Consider the following 17221-nt stretch of genomic DNA (forward strand, 5'->3'; position numbering starts at 1 on the left):
CCCTTTAGTTAGTAAAATGCAGAGGCTCGCTTTAAATTTCAATTAATAAACACAAACAACCAGTGGCGCCCTCATCTTTGTGTCTGCACAGCGCTCTGCTGCAGCTTAAGAACAATGCTTGCTTCAATTTAAAATAAGTTGCTCCTCTAAAACATAATGGCCCTGCAGACAAATCAGAGATCCATCGGCGAAGAAAGGCACTAAATAATTTATAGCTTTAATCTGCTCACTGAGGTGTGTGGTCTTTGACAGTAATTATAAATGCAGGGAGAAATTATAGCTGAATACTTTAACTGCATTAGGAGTCATCTGATGAACAACGTGATTGCCTGCTCATTTCCAACAATAGGGGGCAAGTTGGTGTCACAGCATTCAAATCACCACAGTGCCCATGTGCTTTTTCCCATTTACCATCAAATGTCAGTTGCCTGTTATAAAATAGAGATTTGATGGGTGGAGTTAATTGAGGACTTGATTGCTTGAAAAGAGATGAATTGCATAAAATGTTTATGAATTTAGAAGGCAATTATTTTTAATAGCCTTGAAATAATAGAGCTGGAGGAAATATGTTTAATTGTTATGATACCATCTTGCAGCAACAGCAGCGGCGTTCGCAGGAAAGCAATAAAGCCCGACAAGAAGATATATCTTTGAAGTGTATCTAAAAGTCACAAGGTAAAAATAGAATGTGGTGTGCTGTACAGTGTGAACATGTTGTCCTTTGTCTCATATAGATTCGACCACCAATTAAAACATTTGCAGCAGATAATGAAGATAATGTGAGTTTAAATTTAAGCTACTTGGTTTACATATTCCGCATTCCTTGTAAACATATGTCGAGGAAGCAGAATTTGTTTTTCTTGAAATGAATACATGATTTCAGCCCAAATAAATACTAAAGTCAGATATTCATTTATTATTATGCATTGTCCAAATATGTTGAATTTGTGTTTGCCTGTATACAAATTTCACATTTTCACATGGTCAGTTGACAATAAAGGCACTCAGTATAATATGTCTGATTAGAATTGTACCGTTTGAATCATTGCATCATGAGTGTGTATAACACTGATCTTAGTCCAGAAAATACACACAAAAAAAATACAAGCCATTATCAAATGTTAACTCTTTATTCGAATAAGTAAAAAAAGGTGCAGGTATCACAGGTATCATCTGTCTTGTTGTTATCCTTGTTGCATGAAACGCACGTTTTTTTTTGTTTTTTTTTTCTTCTAAAATATATTTACATGTGAAATATCCTTGTTTCCAAACGGTCTAATTATTTCTTTTGAGTCATGTACAGAATCCGAGTCTAAACTGGTGATTAAACATTTATTAAAGTGCTTTTTTTTCCTCTTCTATCATTGCAACACAAAACATCTTTACATAGCAATACACTGTACAGGTCTGCATGTGTGTTATCATGTCTCAGGCTGCCTGTTGTACCAGCTGCACGTCTGCGCAGGTGGACTGTATCACACAGGTTGTAAAGTACAATTAGTTCATTATTTTGTCTTTGAAATACAATTGAAACTTGACATATCATACAAATAAATAGTAGTCATAGCCAGGGCTATTGCATGCAAACATCTGCAATTATGTTTCTTCAAGCAGTAATACATTTCATTACTGGTGATGCATTTGAGCAGGGTGCAAAAGTATCTCTTAGTGTTTCCTTACACAATTTCTAACCAGTGTGTCTTTGCTGTACTCCATGAAATTTTTTAAAACGTCATAATGATGCACACTACACAATGCTAATTGAAAAATGGTTGAAATATCTGACCCGTGTATTAAAATTAAAAAAAAAAAAAAAAAAGGAAGAAAAGGAGAAAAAAGTGGCAACAATATGAAAAACTACTCCTTGTCCATTTCCACATATTGTGAATGGTTGTCAGGGGATTTGCTGTGAGTTTTACTCAAATGGAGTTTGACTGCGTGATTACTTGCGAATGTCCGACAGCAGAGCTTACATTTGAACTTCGAGTCAGTGTCCTCCTCTGCGACTAGAGCCTCCGTGGCTCTGACACTGAGGGCCTTGGACAGTTCTGGCTCCTCCACCTTCGTCTGATGCTCTACCGGCATTTTGCACATGTCTTTGATTTGGAACCCGAGATGGGATTCCAGATGGGAAATGAACGTGGCCGGTGACCTAAACTGGGAAGCGCAGTCATTGCAGTAAAAGACAGGGTGGCCCGTGTCCATGTTCTTCAGAAATTTGGTCCCTCCTGTTTTCCGCAGCTGGTATTTTACATTTGCTAACCAATGGCTTATGGTGGTCATCGACAATCCGGTGAACTTGGAGATGTGCATCCGTTCCTGAGGGCCGAGGTCTGAGAGCAAATACTTCCCCTCAGAGGTTTGGAAGAGGCTGGAGGCGAACTGAGCTTGCAGGATGAGAAGGTGGCGAGGATTCCAGTTTGACTGTCTACCTTTACGCTTGTGGACGGAGTACACCTCGGCAGACACGTCCTCGAAGCGTCTAACATCTGATTCCAGTTTCATTGTCGGAATCCTTGACGGTAAGGAGGGTTTTGGTGTGGTGGCTTTAGGAAGAACTTTAACCATGTCAGCTATGTCAGACAGAGCGTATTTCTGTGGCATCGGGGTGGAGGGCTGCAGTAGCAAGGAACTGGCCTTGCTGTGTTTAGATTTTGTCAGGTCTATTGGCTGGTCATCGCTAACAAAGAGAAAGCTGTTATCAGGCCTATTTCTTACAGGATTTCGGAGCATTAAAGCTGGTTTCTCGCTGCCACGGTTAATGTCAGCAAAAATAGACTGTGTGTGAGCAGATAGTTTATCTACTCTTGAGTTATTGGGCTTATTTGCTTTGCCCAGATGATTGTTCAGAACTGACTGCAGTGCACTAAGAGGGTTTATGCCAAGTATATCCGGAGTGTCACTGAGAGGCTCTGAAGTAGTGCTGCGTCCATTGCTGGCAGTGGGACTCGGTGTCTTGCCTCTGTCAGAGAAATCTGGGCTCAACTTCTCTTTGATCGCTTCGCTCCCTTCATTCACACAGTCTGCATCAAGCTTTGAAGAGGAAGAGGAATCATCCTGACAATCGCTGTCATCATTCTCCACCAGATCAAACTTAATATTCTGACTTTCTTTACCATCGCTAATGCCAACCTTTTCTTTTTTGATGTCCATGTTTTGATGCTGTCCCTGGGGAGCCTCAACTCCCACAGCACTGTGGTATAACTTCCCCTTTGGGGCAATCGGTCTCAGCTTGTGGTTAAATGTCTGCTTTAGCTGAGTAGGGGGAGATGCAGAGAGAGGGGTGCTTTTGATGATGCCGGAGAGCTGATAGGCAGCGTGAATGCTCGGGTAAGCACTCCAGCTTGGTGTGCCCGTTTGAGCTTTATTGATGGCAGAGGCCACTGTGTTGGCTAAAGATTTAAGAATGTCCCCTCCTCCACCTGAGTCCTGTTCAAGATCCTCCTCACGGAGATAAGGGTACTTAAAAGCCCCATTGCCTGCCTTTTGATCTTCACTCTCTTGCTTGTCATCTTTAGTTTCAGTTTCTTCCATTTTGTCTGATGTGCCTTCCCCCTGGCTATCCTTCTCACAGCTCCCAGGGGAAGGGTTTTTTGGAGACACCTTTTCTCCCTCAGTGTCACTGGCAGCAGGCTCAGCTAAGCCCTGGATCTTCTCTACGGCCAGAGGGTCAAGTGCTAACTGTTTACCCTTTTTAGAAGCTGAGTTTGTGACTTTGATGAAGTGTCCAGTAACCATCATATGCGTGGTGAGTTGTTGAAGAGTGTCGTGGGAGCTTCCGCACTCCATGCATTTGAGAATTTGAGACTTGCACGTCTCAAACTGCCAGGTGTAGCTCGCTCCGTTCTGATATCCATAGCGGTTATTGTTGGCATTTGAAATGCTGGCAGCCCGTTGTGCCTCAGTGTAGCCGGATACACCAGTGGTGGAGTCGGGGGAGCAAGGTCTTGTCGTTTCGAAGGCTCGTTTCTTTGCTGGTGGCAATAATTTGGGTGTGATTACTGGGATTGGCTCTTTTAAAGGCACTTTTTGGTAATGCTTAGTCTTAATCATATGGACGCTCAAATCCTGGAGCGAGTCAAAAGAGTGACCACAGAACATGCATTTTAAAACTTTCTGTGCATCCTCTTTCCCCTCCATATCTTGCAAATTTCGCTTTCTAGATTTAGAGGACGAGGCAGAGGAGTTGCTCTGTTTGTTGTGGTTGTTGTCTTGGTAGTGTCCGCTCTTGTTCATGTGGACCGTCAGCTCCACAAGAGTATCATAAGCTGCGCTACAATCCTTACAGCGAAATCGGCTGGCTCCTGTGAAAACCGAGCCGCAGGGTTTGGTGGTTTGCCTGTACAGGTGGACAGAGCTAAAGAGGTTGGGTTTGGACGCGGGCTTTGGGGAGAGCGTTTGCTGCAAGGTCTTAGAGAGCGCGTCCTGGTGCCAGTCAAACTCACTCTTGGTGCTTCCATTGGTGCTGTCACAGTTGGCTTTGCTGGTGTTTTTGCCCATTTTCAAGTCCATTCCAATCCCCGTCCAGTAGGAATCTGAGAGAAAGTTTGCATAGGCTGCCCTCATTTTCTCCAAGCTGCTGCCCATCTCCTCTTTATGTTTGGAGCTGCGACTCTCTTCATCCTTCTGGCTCTCAGGTGGCGATGAGGTTTTGAAGTCTGAGAGTCTGTCGCTGCTGTCGCTAAGGCGGGATTCCAACTCAGCCTCTTGATTGGAAAAGACACTAATGGGAGAGTTCTGGTTGCTATACGTGTTGGTGCTCTTGTTGTCTAGCTCTCTGTCATCAGACACTTTGGGGCTGGTCTTCTCAGAGCATTCCTCTTCAGTCGGAGTGTTGTTCTCTCCATCTTCTTCAGTGATGGAGTCCTGAAGAGCAGGGTCTTCATCAGGCATGTACACTGGAAAAGGTAGAGACACAGAAAATACCATTAAAATACGATGTGTAACATCTGTTGAATGCATTTACGATGCAATCTATAATTTACTATATTCCGACAATCTATATGGCATCAAATATAAGGCAATTAACAAACCACAGTGGCAGCTGCTTTGTGCTTTGGGAGGTTAGTGTAGGTGGACATAATGTTTTTACTAACAGACTGCTGCTGGTGTAACAGCACCGTTTGATTCACGACAGACCATTGACTTAGTGCTGCGTCCAAGGTTTTCCTGGCCTCAAGTTGAGATGTTTACACCAATCATTGGCTACTGAGTGACAAAAGGAAATTGATTCTTCTGGGGCCTGTAAAGTGTTATTGCAAATGACCTATTCCATAGTGATTATGGATGCCTCAAAACTGCAATGAAAATGTAAGCCTTCTGTTCTGGATAACATCTCAGCCTCCCTGAAGCTACACGTGAGGAATGGCTTCACATAAACTCAGATATTCTAATGCCCCGCATTGATCTAGAAATAAATTAAAAGGCCTGACTGAAAAAGATGAGAAAACATTACTTCTCAAGACAATTTAGCCACCATTAGAAAGTTTCAGCATTCTGCAATTCAACATCAGGGAGCTGGTTTTGTTGACAGCAAAGATAAAAAATATGTTGCAAATGTGAATGCTGGTCCTGATGTAGATGCTGATCGTGCTGGTGGAAAAACCGATTCAATTATCAGTGTTAAAACCAGACAATTATACAAAATTTCAGAAGATTACTGGCAATCTGTCACGTCATTATATTTTCCCTGACAGTCTCATAAACAGCAATTACTTCTTTCATTATTCACCTGTTCATTCTCTCAACTCATAGAGCACAAACATTATTGCTTCAATTAACAGATAATTAAACAACAGTATTTCTAATTGACACATTTCCCATCATCCAATTAGTGGAAACTCTGACTCAGCATAGAGGGTATTTCATGTGGCTGCAGGGTCCGCTTGGCATAATATGAAACGCAGCTAGAGAAGATTAAAACAACCTTTCTGACAATAACTGTTGGAGATGATTATAAATCTAACCACCCAGCAACCCATGTCAACAACATCACAACCAGTGTTTGCATATCTTTTGAAGGCATCCTGCAATAAATGCAGTTTGTCAGAGTTGTCACATATCTGAGATATTTTCCGCCTCATAGTCATGCTGGAAAATGTGCATTTTGGGAGAGACGTGGCAGATGTACTCTGAGTTAAATATGAATAGGACATAACAGCCCTGTCCAGGCACTTATGCATTTCATGTGGTTAATATTTCTCTTCTGAATAGAGGGCACTGCATGAGGGGATGGCTGAAGCCGAGCACTCAGGAGTCCCACACTGGGCAGCTCATAGAATGTCTTCATCTTCTTTGCCTTCTGAAAATAAGACTTTTTTTTTTTTTTTTTATCAATATTTCACAAGTGCCTCAAGAGAAACCCTGGAGATGAGCTGCTTGCCAGCTAATGGATGGAGATGGAGATGGGATTCGGACTTTCAAAACAAACACGTAGAATGGGGCCTGCCGAACAAGAGCCCGCACACACTCGCACGCCCAAGAGCCCCAATGTGCTGTGACCTTGATCCACCGCAAGAGAGATGTTGTGATTGGCCAGCCGAGATCAGTGATGGCCTCCAAAACACCCTTGATGCTAAGGGAGAGAGTTGTCAAGAGCACAGAGGTATGTTTTATTTATAGTCTTATATATAGTATTCACAGTGAAGGAGAACACCAATGGCTATGACAAGCTCCCAGTTGACGTCCTCTCCCTTCAAAGTCGTCACTTAGACTGAAAGACTGGTAAGAATGTGCAACCAAAGTGGGGGAGATGAGCGTTTTTCCAGTCCAGTGGTGGTTAAGTAGAAACTGCTCATTCCTAGGACACGCCATAATTTAAAGTAAAAGCTATTTCCTGCATATTTTATCTACTTTAAATTCACCAATAAATGCAATTCACTTTCACCTAGAGGGAAAAAAAAGGAAAAAAAAAACACTCGAAATAAACTGTGAATATGTGGCAGAAAGTGTACCCCCCCCAAAAAAAATCTCTTAAAAATGGTGGAATATTGTAAACTAAACAAAGAGTACAAATAATGGCAAATATTAACATAAAATATTCAAAAAACTGTAAAAATTTAGAAAATAGAGGTAATATCTGTAAAACAACTATATTTTTATCTACTTAAATAAGAGTAAAAGTGTCATTGTAAGATTACACACTGTAAAAAAAAAAAAAAGAATCAGTAAAAGCACATATTTTGACCTGTTTAGTTTTTCGAAAGTCTTTTTTTTTCTGATTGCACTAGGTATTATCTGTAATTTAACAAAAAAGAAATTCTGTAAAATAACCATTTTTCTTTCTCTTTTTAAAAAGAGATAAATATCTGTAAAATAATGATACTTTCTGCTGATTCAAATTCAGTCGAAACTGTCTGATTTTGTCAGATGTTATAAAAAGAAAAAACTGACATTTGTAAAAGTTAATTTTTTTTAAGTGGAGGTTTTGGTTTAATCTTTTTTTTTTTTTTGGATAACATGTACATTAAGATTTTTTTTTCTTTACTAGTTTTTTTTATCTACAATTTAACAAAACAGGTCAAATTTGTTAAATAAGCATAAATTGTTCCCCCTCCAAAATTACACTCATGAACTTTCCTTTTAGCATAATAAATGTGCATTTTACAAAGAAGGGATAAGCGCTGCTTTCCTGGAAACATCCACTCGCTTATAGTTATATCAGTTTTAGTGTGAATGTTTGTACTTATCTTGGTATTTGAGGATGAATTGACAGAGATTAACAGCTGCCCTTCCCGCTGTTCTATGCCGTTCTATCAGATGCCCTAAGTAGCAGACATCCAGAGGCACCAATTAACCTTCTAGAAGGGATCACTCCAAGATACCCGCATGTCTAACTCTGCCTCTCACACCATTTGTAACTAGGCTTTGCCAGCTCTTGATCCACCACAGTACTGCCGCCATGCCAGGCTGCATTACTCTGTAATGCTAGATCAGATTCAAGGGCAATGGCAAAGCAACAGAGCACCTCCTCAAGATTATTACATTATGACAAACAAGTTTGTCAGGAACACAGAATAAACAACAGATGTGCTCCATTAAAAGTAAAACTCGTGCATCCTCTTGTAAAAGAAAAGTCACCAGCTTTTTTGCTCTTTTTGGGGCATTTTTTTGGTAAGTTAGGAAGAGGAAAGTGTCTGCTTTGAACATGTTGTCTCTGAGTCCAACAAGGCAACTCCCAGTCTAACTAGCCTTACGAAACAAGAGGCTGGCATGCCGTGCCTGAGATTTAGCATGTCATAAACTGCTGTAAAGCCTCCAATCTGTGTCACTACAAATTTATATCTTCAGACAGAGATATGCAAAGGTCAAAAAACCTGAGGTGTCCATCATAAATCAGGTGGTTGAAGTGTTTATAACCTTTATCCGTTAGAACAGACTCTTGGCATAGCAAGGCCTGGATTTACAGAAGCAGCAGCCTGTTTCTGAGCCAAAAGGCTTTTTCCCGACATCTACAGAAACCAGCTAACTGCATAGAAAATAGTAGATTATATTTACTGCTACACTCATGGCAGCATGCTGTCTAAATGGATTGGTGCTAAAAGCCTCGATGACAATATATTTACAACTCAACTTTAAGCAGTAGTATCTTCATAGAGCACGATCCTCCTCTGCTTTGTGTAAGTGAGTCCATTCAAAATGTGTCAATCATTGTAGAAATGTATGTGACAGCTGTAAAAGGGCATTCTGTTTCCTATATTAACATGCCAGTAGAAACTTTTGTAATGGTGAGAACATCAACATTTATCCCTCAGAAGGTCAACATTTCCTTCATTAATCTGACAAGCCACAGAGAGTTAGCAGCCTGAGGAGCTTAGCTAATGGACAGCTGCAATACCCATCGCAGGACTTTGAGAGTATCCGAGGTAACACTATCTTCAGAGAAGATTGGGTAATTCATAGGTGCCAGTGACAGGTCTGCACGTCTGTGCCACTTTCCCCAGTGCTCTCTAGTTGTCTCAAGCTACAGTTTTTGCTGCTCGCAAATCAATATCTCTTTTTACTTCTCATTGATTGCCTAGCGGTGGGACCAACCTAAGCAGGACTGTTATGACATTTCTAGATTTCCCCCTGTCCTTGGAACAATCAATTACACGCACATGGCAATCAAAACCTCTTTGCAAAATGAACCTGCTCCATGACATTTTCATCTCCCGGATTTATGCCATGTGAAGAAAAGAGAGAGAGAGACATAGAGAGAGAGAGAGAGAAAGAGAGAAAGAGAGAGAGAGGGGAAAAAAGGGAGGCCTGCTGGATAGGCAGAGCACACACTAACAACGCAGGTCAGATCACTGAACAATCTCTGGGCTGTCTCAGTAAATGTAGAGCTGCGTGTCTGTTTCTCCTTTCTGCTTTCACTCACATGTAAGCAATGTACCCAGTTAATTGTGTCTGTACATTTAGAAACACTTAGTCACTGCGCTCATCTGTTGTTATAAATAGGTGTGAAATGTCAGTCAAAAAGTACTCGCTGTACAAAACATAATTCCAAACAAAGTTGTGAAGTTCTGTTTTTTTCTTTTTTTTTTCCTGTGCTCGCAATGTTGGAAACAGGATGGTGTGTTTATAAAAGTCACCACGATTTCTTCAGTGAGCTATCATTAGAACGAGACACACACATGCCACAAGGTTTAATATTTGACAGTGATATCTGACTAACTCAGTGAGAAGTGCACGTCAAGATCAAACGCATACATTGTCACACATCCTGATGATAGTCTTGATGACACATCTGAAGTTAATTCTGAACCGAATCACATGAGAAATGGTGAAGACCTAATTCTGAGCCCCGAAGCCATCTGTAAAGATCTGTAAACACCTCTCTCTTCATTGTTCCCTGTCAGGAAACAGTCTCCCCGAGCCCAAGGACACTGCAGAGTAAAGAGAGAACAATCGCACTCAGGCTGCTCCCTTTGACAAAATATTTCTGGAGGTTAATTGATATCCCAGAATGAAAGCGTTTTTGACTCGCTTTTAAATAGGAATGTGTCATTAGATCCCATCTGACCCATTATTTCGTTTGTGTTAAATGACGGCGATGACGCTCTTAGCAGACTTCAAAACTCTGCAAACAGACTGTAACAGAGTCTATATCGCTCTGTATTTAGCTGCAAATGGTGAGCAGTACTGGTACATATTCTGGTAGAAAGAAAAAGGACAAGAAAATAGATGAGATAATGTGGAGTAGGTTTAAAAGCAGCCATGAACCCCCACAAAGTGGTTTTGCTGGATCTTTCTGAGGCTTTGACTGCAAAACCATGAGACGGAAACACTCGTCTGTAATTTTTGTATGCATGAAGGAGATGTTACTTAAAGCGCATTACGTACTTCACTAAACACAAGCTATTCATGCAGATAAATGCCTTGCTTTCATACACCCTCAACTTTAATATTTAATAGTCTAATATAATAAAATGAAAACTCGCAGCTCAAAAAAGACATGGACAACTTGAGGACAGATTGTGAACACAACAAATGGCACAATGTGCTCAGATGGACCCAGAGCCAGATTAATATGATAGGATCGCAAATATGACACCATATCCTGCCATCTGGCTGTTCATTTGGGCAAAAATGATCACAATAATTATGGCAATTAATCAAAAATGTTTTCACAACCAACATTCTGTTAACTAAAAACACAGAGAACTTTGGAATGCGCAATCAACACACCAATAAATACGAGGAAATATCTCACAGTCTTCGTGCATGTTTAGTTTGAGTTATGGGGGGCAGTTTTATGTAATGATACAATTGTGGGAATTTTAGAAAGAAAAAAAAAGAGGCTGTTTTTGCATGTTGCGTGGACGCTAATCACGGTATTTACTGAGCCACATCAGATTGCAGCACCTAACTCCAGGAGCCCCTTCTCTCCATGATGTCACTGAGCGACGCTGCTCCTTTTGATGCCTACTAGAAGCTTCTGCTCCGAGACGCATCAGTCGGCCCGCTGCCTAATTGGAAGTGAGCGGTGGGAGAGCATTGCAATCTGCACTCTAGCACCTAAGTCATCACTTTGAACGTGCCACAGCCGCCACATCACATGCAGTTGCCTGGTGTTGCATCTCACCAAAGGGTCCCCTATCAGCACCGGAAGACACAATTATACAAGCAACATTCCCACCCTGTCTCATAGACTTTAAAAAAAAAAGACTAGCAGCACAGAGCCACATGAATATCTGCTGTGAGGATACATTATATTAATAAATACATGGGCAGAACCAGTCTGTAGTGAGACAGTTTTAAAGGGTGCGTTTACCTGAATTTCAAAGAAAATCTGACATTATCTCACTTTGCTCTAAGAGGAACCAGATATGCAGATAGGTGTTATTTGTCAAGGTTTTGTAGTAATTTTAAGTACATAAATACTCAAGTACTGTGTTTAAGTACAATTTGAGTTACTAGTTTATAAAACCCTGTAACCTGTGAACATCAGCTCCACCTCTGATAACATTAAAGTGCTGTTTACACATTAATGCAGCTTCAATGACACTGCAGTAATTTCCTACTATACCACTATATTCTACACAATGAGTGCTTTTACTGTTCTATTCTGGGCACATTTTATTGACAACATTTCTGCACTTTTCAAAGTCAAACTCAGCTAAATTTTGAATTCAGGGGTATTTCCCAGTAATTGAGTATTTTATGGTGTACTTTTGCTTCGGTAAATGATCTGAACAGTTTCTCCCTCCACTGCAAATCTGAGCACCACAGACAGAATTTCATTGCACTGAGGGAGACAGATATCTCAAAATCCAAAACTATCTGCCTGAGATGCCACTAACCGAGAAAATATATGTTGCAGCAATTTGAGTGAGTCGATACTTTAAATTACTGGCGTGCGGTTGTGTATGAGCAGTAACAAAAAAAAACAGTGTACACAGCACGACTGTCTCCTGTTCGTCCTCTTTTGCTAACAGGCAAAGGTAAATATAAACCATTCAAAGAGCACATAGGATAATGTTACAACTGAAGTGGCTTAAAAGCATCAGTGTGTATTTGCCAGATTACAGATGATCTTTTCTGCCCTGACTGATAAAGTTCCAGTTGGTGGAGCAGAAGCAGGGCGGCTTCGGCTCCAGTGTATATTCCACTAGCAGGAGGGGAGCAGTCTCGCGCCGCTCTGTCACTTGGTTTCTGAAGAGCCTGTGACATGGCTCTCCAGGAGCGACATGATGAGGTCTGATGGTTCCTTTCTGCAGAATAGCAGTTTACCCCTCATTCACCCTTATCAGAGAGTGAACCCATCATCTTACAGTACGCCACTCAAACCGCTTCGCATATTGGAGCTGACCAGTCGAGCAAACAGGGCGGTACTAATAAAAGACCATCTTGCTTCGGTTCAAATTTCCCTGATTGAATGTCAGTCAGGAATGTTTGCGTGGCAGCAGGGAGGAAAGTGGGCCATCGTTTAAAGGACCACTGCCTTGAACACATAAGGCCTTTGTTCTAGTTTTATGAGATACTGAGTGAAAGGTATGATGGCCTGTAGTCGCCTAACGTGCTGTTTGTTTTTCATGCCCACAAGCTCGACTAAATAAAGAGGTTTTCAATTCCAATTCAATCATTGTCTGTTGTTTTATAAAGATTTGCTTCATCATAGGATTCTTTTTTATTTTGCATCTGAGAGGCAATATCCAGGATTTAATTGCCTTTAATATTAAATTGGTCTTTTATTTCCTTGTGATTTCATTTCATGATATAATATTAAAGTATCAAAAGCCAGTGGCATGTCTGCTTCGCTCTGTTCTCCATGAACTGTGTTCCATTTAGGTGTCCCCTGAGAGCAGAAGATGTATATACAGCGCATACAGTCCCCGCATCATAAACTTTGCATGAACCCTAAACACTGGCCCTCCCAAACAACAACAGCCCTCCATCAAGGTCAGGCCTTGATGAATCTGATAGTGCAGCTGGAAGAGACTGTGTGTATTCTATTAAAACAATCTGCATTTCACTAACTCTTCCCGCCCGCTCTGTCCCTGTATGGATCTTTCATTAGATTCTGGATGGGCTCCAGCCAAATCTTTCCTTGTACAAGCAGTTTTATGCAGTTTTCAGCAAAGGGAGGCATTTTTTTACATTCCAAGTTCATTAATAGTAGATTGCCACTTTTTCCCTTCATTAAATACAATGAGGCTACAGAGTGGATTTGCAGCTGAAGCATGGTACTGTCAGTTTCTAGTGGGACCAAAGGCTGCTTCATGGCAAGCATAAAGGGAGAGAAGCAAGCCAGCCAAACCTGGAGCTCTGTGGGACAAGACAAGCAACAGTAAGAGAGGCAGAAATGCTTCAAAACAGCCCCGCTCCCTCCTATTCAGATTCATTTTAATGGCAAATTTATTGTCAAGTGTCCTCCACAAAATGATTAGGGCCCGCTGTTTTCTGAAAAGTGCAAACTTCTGGATTTGCCTGGTGCGCATTGTCACTTTGACAGCCCATTCTGAGAACAATGGCTGCCCAAATAGTGAAATGTGTTGGCATCCAATAGTTGAAAGTTTCCCCTCAAAACAGGCTTTCTGCTGTTTGTGGGTATTCTGCTGTGTTGATATCTAGATGTTGATTAGAATGAAAAAAGAAGCCAGTGAATTGGGCTCCCCAGAGCAGGCACATCAACCATTGTAAGAGATTGACAGTCACTCCATTGAGCCAATTATTTCTGTTCATAAGACCTGTTTCTATAAAAACTGGTTAAAGACTACAGTCATTGTTAGAGTGTCTGAATTAAACTAGTGGTAGAATTCACAGAAAACCAACAGCCTTTAACGGCAGGACTGCCCACTTAGTGGAGCTTTTACTACATGAAATAATTACAGACATAATATTGTTTCCATTAACTGTTAAAGTTGAACACAGCACTTTTCAGAATGAATGCGTCAAAGGCAAATTATCCTCAATAAAAAGGAGCATAATAAAACCAGATGCAGTGCCCTATATGTAGCGACTGTATGTTCATTAATACCGCTCTGCAAACATATCAGAGTTATTCAAATATTACCACGGGAGAAGTCGGTGCAACAAAAATATTTTCTCTGCGCTATATCCTCATTTAGCCTACGAGTCAACGGCGTGACATTTCTAAGGTGTTCAGCTATAATGGAGGAGGAGTAGGTGCCGACTGCAAGACGAGTGCAGAGCCTTTTTATTCATTGCATGGGAGAAAGTGGTTAATTTATTGAAAAGAAGGTAGGCGGACGAAGCAGCGGAACGGAACTGATACCCTGCGTGGCTGTAGGTTGTGCACTGAGGGGGAGGAGAGAGGAGTGGAAAGGAGGTGGAATGGTGGGTGGGGAGGGGGGAGAGAGGGAAAAAAAAAAAAAGGAGGTTGAGGGAGGCGGAGACCAGAGCGACAGAGGAACGGTTAATGGAAATGAGTGACAGGCTTTCAGAATGATTTACAACGGGTGGCGCTGCGGCAGAGCCAGCGCTTGATGGATGATCCTGAAAGACGGAGACGAACCATAAATCATGTCTTTGAATCATTGACAGAGATAAAGGAGGGGGAGAAAAAGCAATGGCATTGACGTTCATTCTTCCAATAATGTACATTGACGAGTTACACTACGGAGCCTTAATTAAAAAGTGAACACGGGTCTTCTCCCTCTCTCGACTCCCCCCCACCATCCCCAACCTCCTCCTCCATCCTCCCCCCCGCGGGCTTGCGCTCCTTCATCCCTCTCTTCTCTATTGCGATATCAATGGTAATTAAAGATGCAGTATCCCCGGCCCCTGTCCCATAGCCACTTCCCCCGGCTTCCCACAGCAGCCAGATTAGATAAGTGCTCTGCTAAAAGATAATGTCACCCCTCAACAATATCAATGTGGGTCTGGCCCATTTGTTTCTACATCTGTAAACACACACATAAAGCCAGATGAGTGGGAGACGGAGGGGGGGAGAGAAAGAGGTTTATTTCATTAAAGGGGAAAAAAAGAACAAATGAATGGAGGAAAAAAAAAAAAAACTAAACCCAAACACAAATAACCCCCAGTTACATATGTTAGCATGTTAACCTACAAAACAAGCATTCAGCAATATTAGACTTATTCTTCTTCTTTTTTTTTTTCCTCCCACTGAATCTATCTTCCCAGCATCCCACTCTTAAAAATTGTGTTGTTCTGTCTTGAGTGCAGATGGCACTTTGATAAGCAGGAGGAGCCCTGTAGGAGCACAGAGCCTGAATGAGTGGCATTCCACATCAGCTGAGCTCCCTTAAAGTGCACACAATAGAGCAATGAGGTGAAAGTAATCCTAAACATCTGTCTTATGTGTTCTACACGCACAGGCTGTTTGTTCAAGTTCTAGGAAAGACATTAGCAAGGGGGAGAGAGACGGCGAGAGAGGAGGATATATCAATTCATGCACTAGTTCTCCAAAGGGATTAAGCAGGGCCTCTGTTGTCTGTCCTCTCACTGCTCTGGCAAACAAAATGGAGAAGACTGCCCCGCTAATGCAAATACCCCCTTTCATGGCATACTGTAGCAATCGAGTGCTCGCTACAAACGCTTACATTATATCATCGCCATTAGTTTTGATTAGACTTGAGGTGTTTTAATATAACCCCGTTTCCGTTATCGCATTGTAAAGCTGCTAATAATCTGGGAGTGTTTCTGAAGGCCTCATGGCAACCTGCTCTGCCCATGTGAGAGGAGACGAGTGCTGCAAACATAGCAGGCCTGGTGCACTGTCCTGTCTGAAGGCTGTGCAGGGAGATTGGGGGGCACTCGGTCGGCCCGCTGCGTATAGGGATATTCACCGACCAAAACTGAAAGACACAAAAAGCTGTCGCTCTCCCTCTCTCTCCCTCTCTCTGCGTCCCTCTCCAGCTGTGAGAAGACATTTTGGCACGCTAAAATGGAAATGAATACACAATGGTCATCTAGCACTGAAAAGCTGTGGCAATAATATTGGTCCGGCAAAAGGCTGCCCTGCCCAGTGTGTTCGAGTGTGTGTGTGTGTGTGCATGTTTATGAATGATTCATGCCGCAGCTCAACACAAAAGCTCACACTCAGGCTTCGCACGATTTGAGAATCATTTTCATTTGAAGGCTTGAAATTGTTCATATCATGTTTGATCGCATCCTTGCATCAAAACACAGTTTGATGGACAAGGGAAATAATTACTTGTCATTCATGTGTCTGGGGTTTCTTTTCTCTCCTCTTTTGTTGCTGTTAAACATGTTCCTCTGTTAAACACTTTTTCTTCAACAAACTCCAAAACAATCCGACTCAACTTTCAAGTCGCGCTCTAAAAAAACGAATATGAAACAATTTCATTAAACGTACAAAAAAGAAAAGAAAAAAAAAGGAGAAAATAAATCTGTTAACGCCGCATTTCTGATAACTGACTGTTCGGCTGAATGAATCAAATGGTTTGAGCGTAATGAACTTCTCGGAGTCTCTGTCATTAGTGGACGATAGCTCTCGTTGATCTTAAATGGTCTTAAAAGATGATCCATACAGTAATGAAGCCAGCTCTGCTGCTGGCCTGCTGCCCAAGACAGGACATAATCAAAGTCACAGGGGATACGCTGGAGCTACTGTTACCAAATAACACCCCTCCGCTTCTCTCTTTAAAGACTAAAATCTGTTTGTCATTACACTGTAGATTGTGAATGCTAAATATTCAAATTCATCGCATGTGCTTCGAGGCCGTCAGCTGGGACCACAGAGCAGCGGGACGGCTTCTAACCTACTGGGTCTTTTGGAAAAGCAGCGTGTAGTGTCCAAGGCCCACCCTCCTCCCGACTCTTCTGCTCGGACCACCCTGCTCGCCGCGTTACACTACATGACAGGAAGATGCTGCTCAGTCCTTGGACTCATCGTATTGTTTTTCTTGGACCATGGTGAAAGCAAATAGCAGCTAAAGGGCCCCGGCGCTCGCAGTAAAAACCAAAAACCCATGCAGTCATTCATCAAAGCCCAGACAACTTGCTACTCCCCCACCAACTACCAACCCCCCCTTAAGGCACGGCCATCTCCCCCCACTCTGGGTTTTAACTAGGACTCCAAATAATTCCAGAAATGACAAATGATACTTATATCTCTGGCCTGCGCCGAATCAATAAGCATGCAGAACAACTATCCATCTTGAGAGGTATCGACAGACGCGGCTCGACATCGCAGAGAAGCACTTGGTGGCTTTATTCAGCATCGGGATGGGAGGGACGGAGGAGCACAGGGAGAAACAGCACACTCATTTTTAAATTACAATAAACCACC

General features: G+C 42.0%; 1 protein-coding gene across 1 annotated transcript in view; it reads right to left on the reverse strand.

Annotated features, from left to right (window-relative positions):
- Nucleotides 1-1109: 1109 nt before the first annotated feature.
- Nucleotides 1110-17221, reverse strand: part of tshz2 (teashirt zinc finger homeobox 2) — a 39542-nt gene continuing 23430 nt past the window's right edge. The window contains exon 2 of the mRNA XM_008287678.1: nucleotides 1110-4898. Coding sequence (XP_008285900.1) covers nucleotides 1858-4898 — 3041 coding nt within the window. The 3' untranslated portion in view covers nucleotides 1110-1857. The remainder of the gene's footprint in view (nucleotides 4899-17221) is intronic.

The sequence above is a fragment of the Stegastes partitus genome, unplaced genomic scaffold (assembly GCF_000690725.1).
Source record: "Stegastes partitus isolate 25-593 unplaced genomic scaffold, Stegastes_partitus-1.0.2 Scaffold12, whole genome shotgun sequence".
Taxonomy (NCBI): Eukaryota; Metazoa; Chordata; class Actinopteri; family Pomacentridae; genus Stegastes; species Stegastes partitus.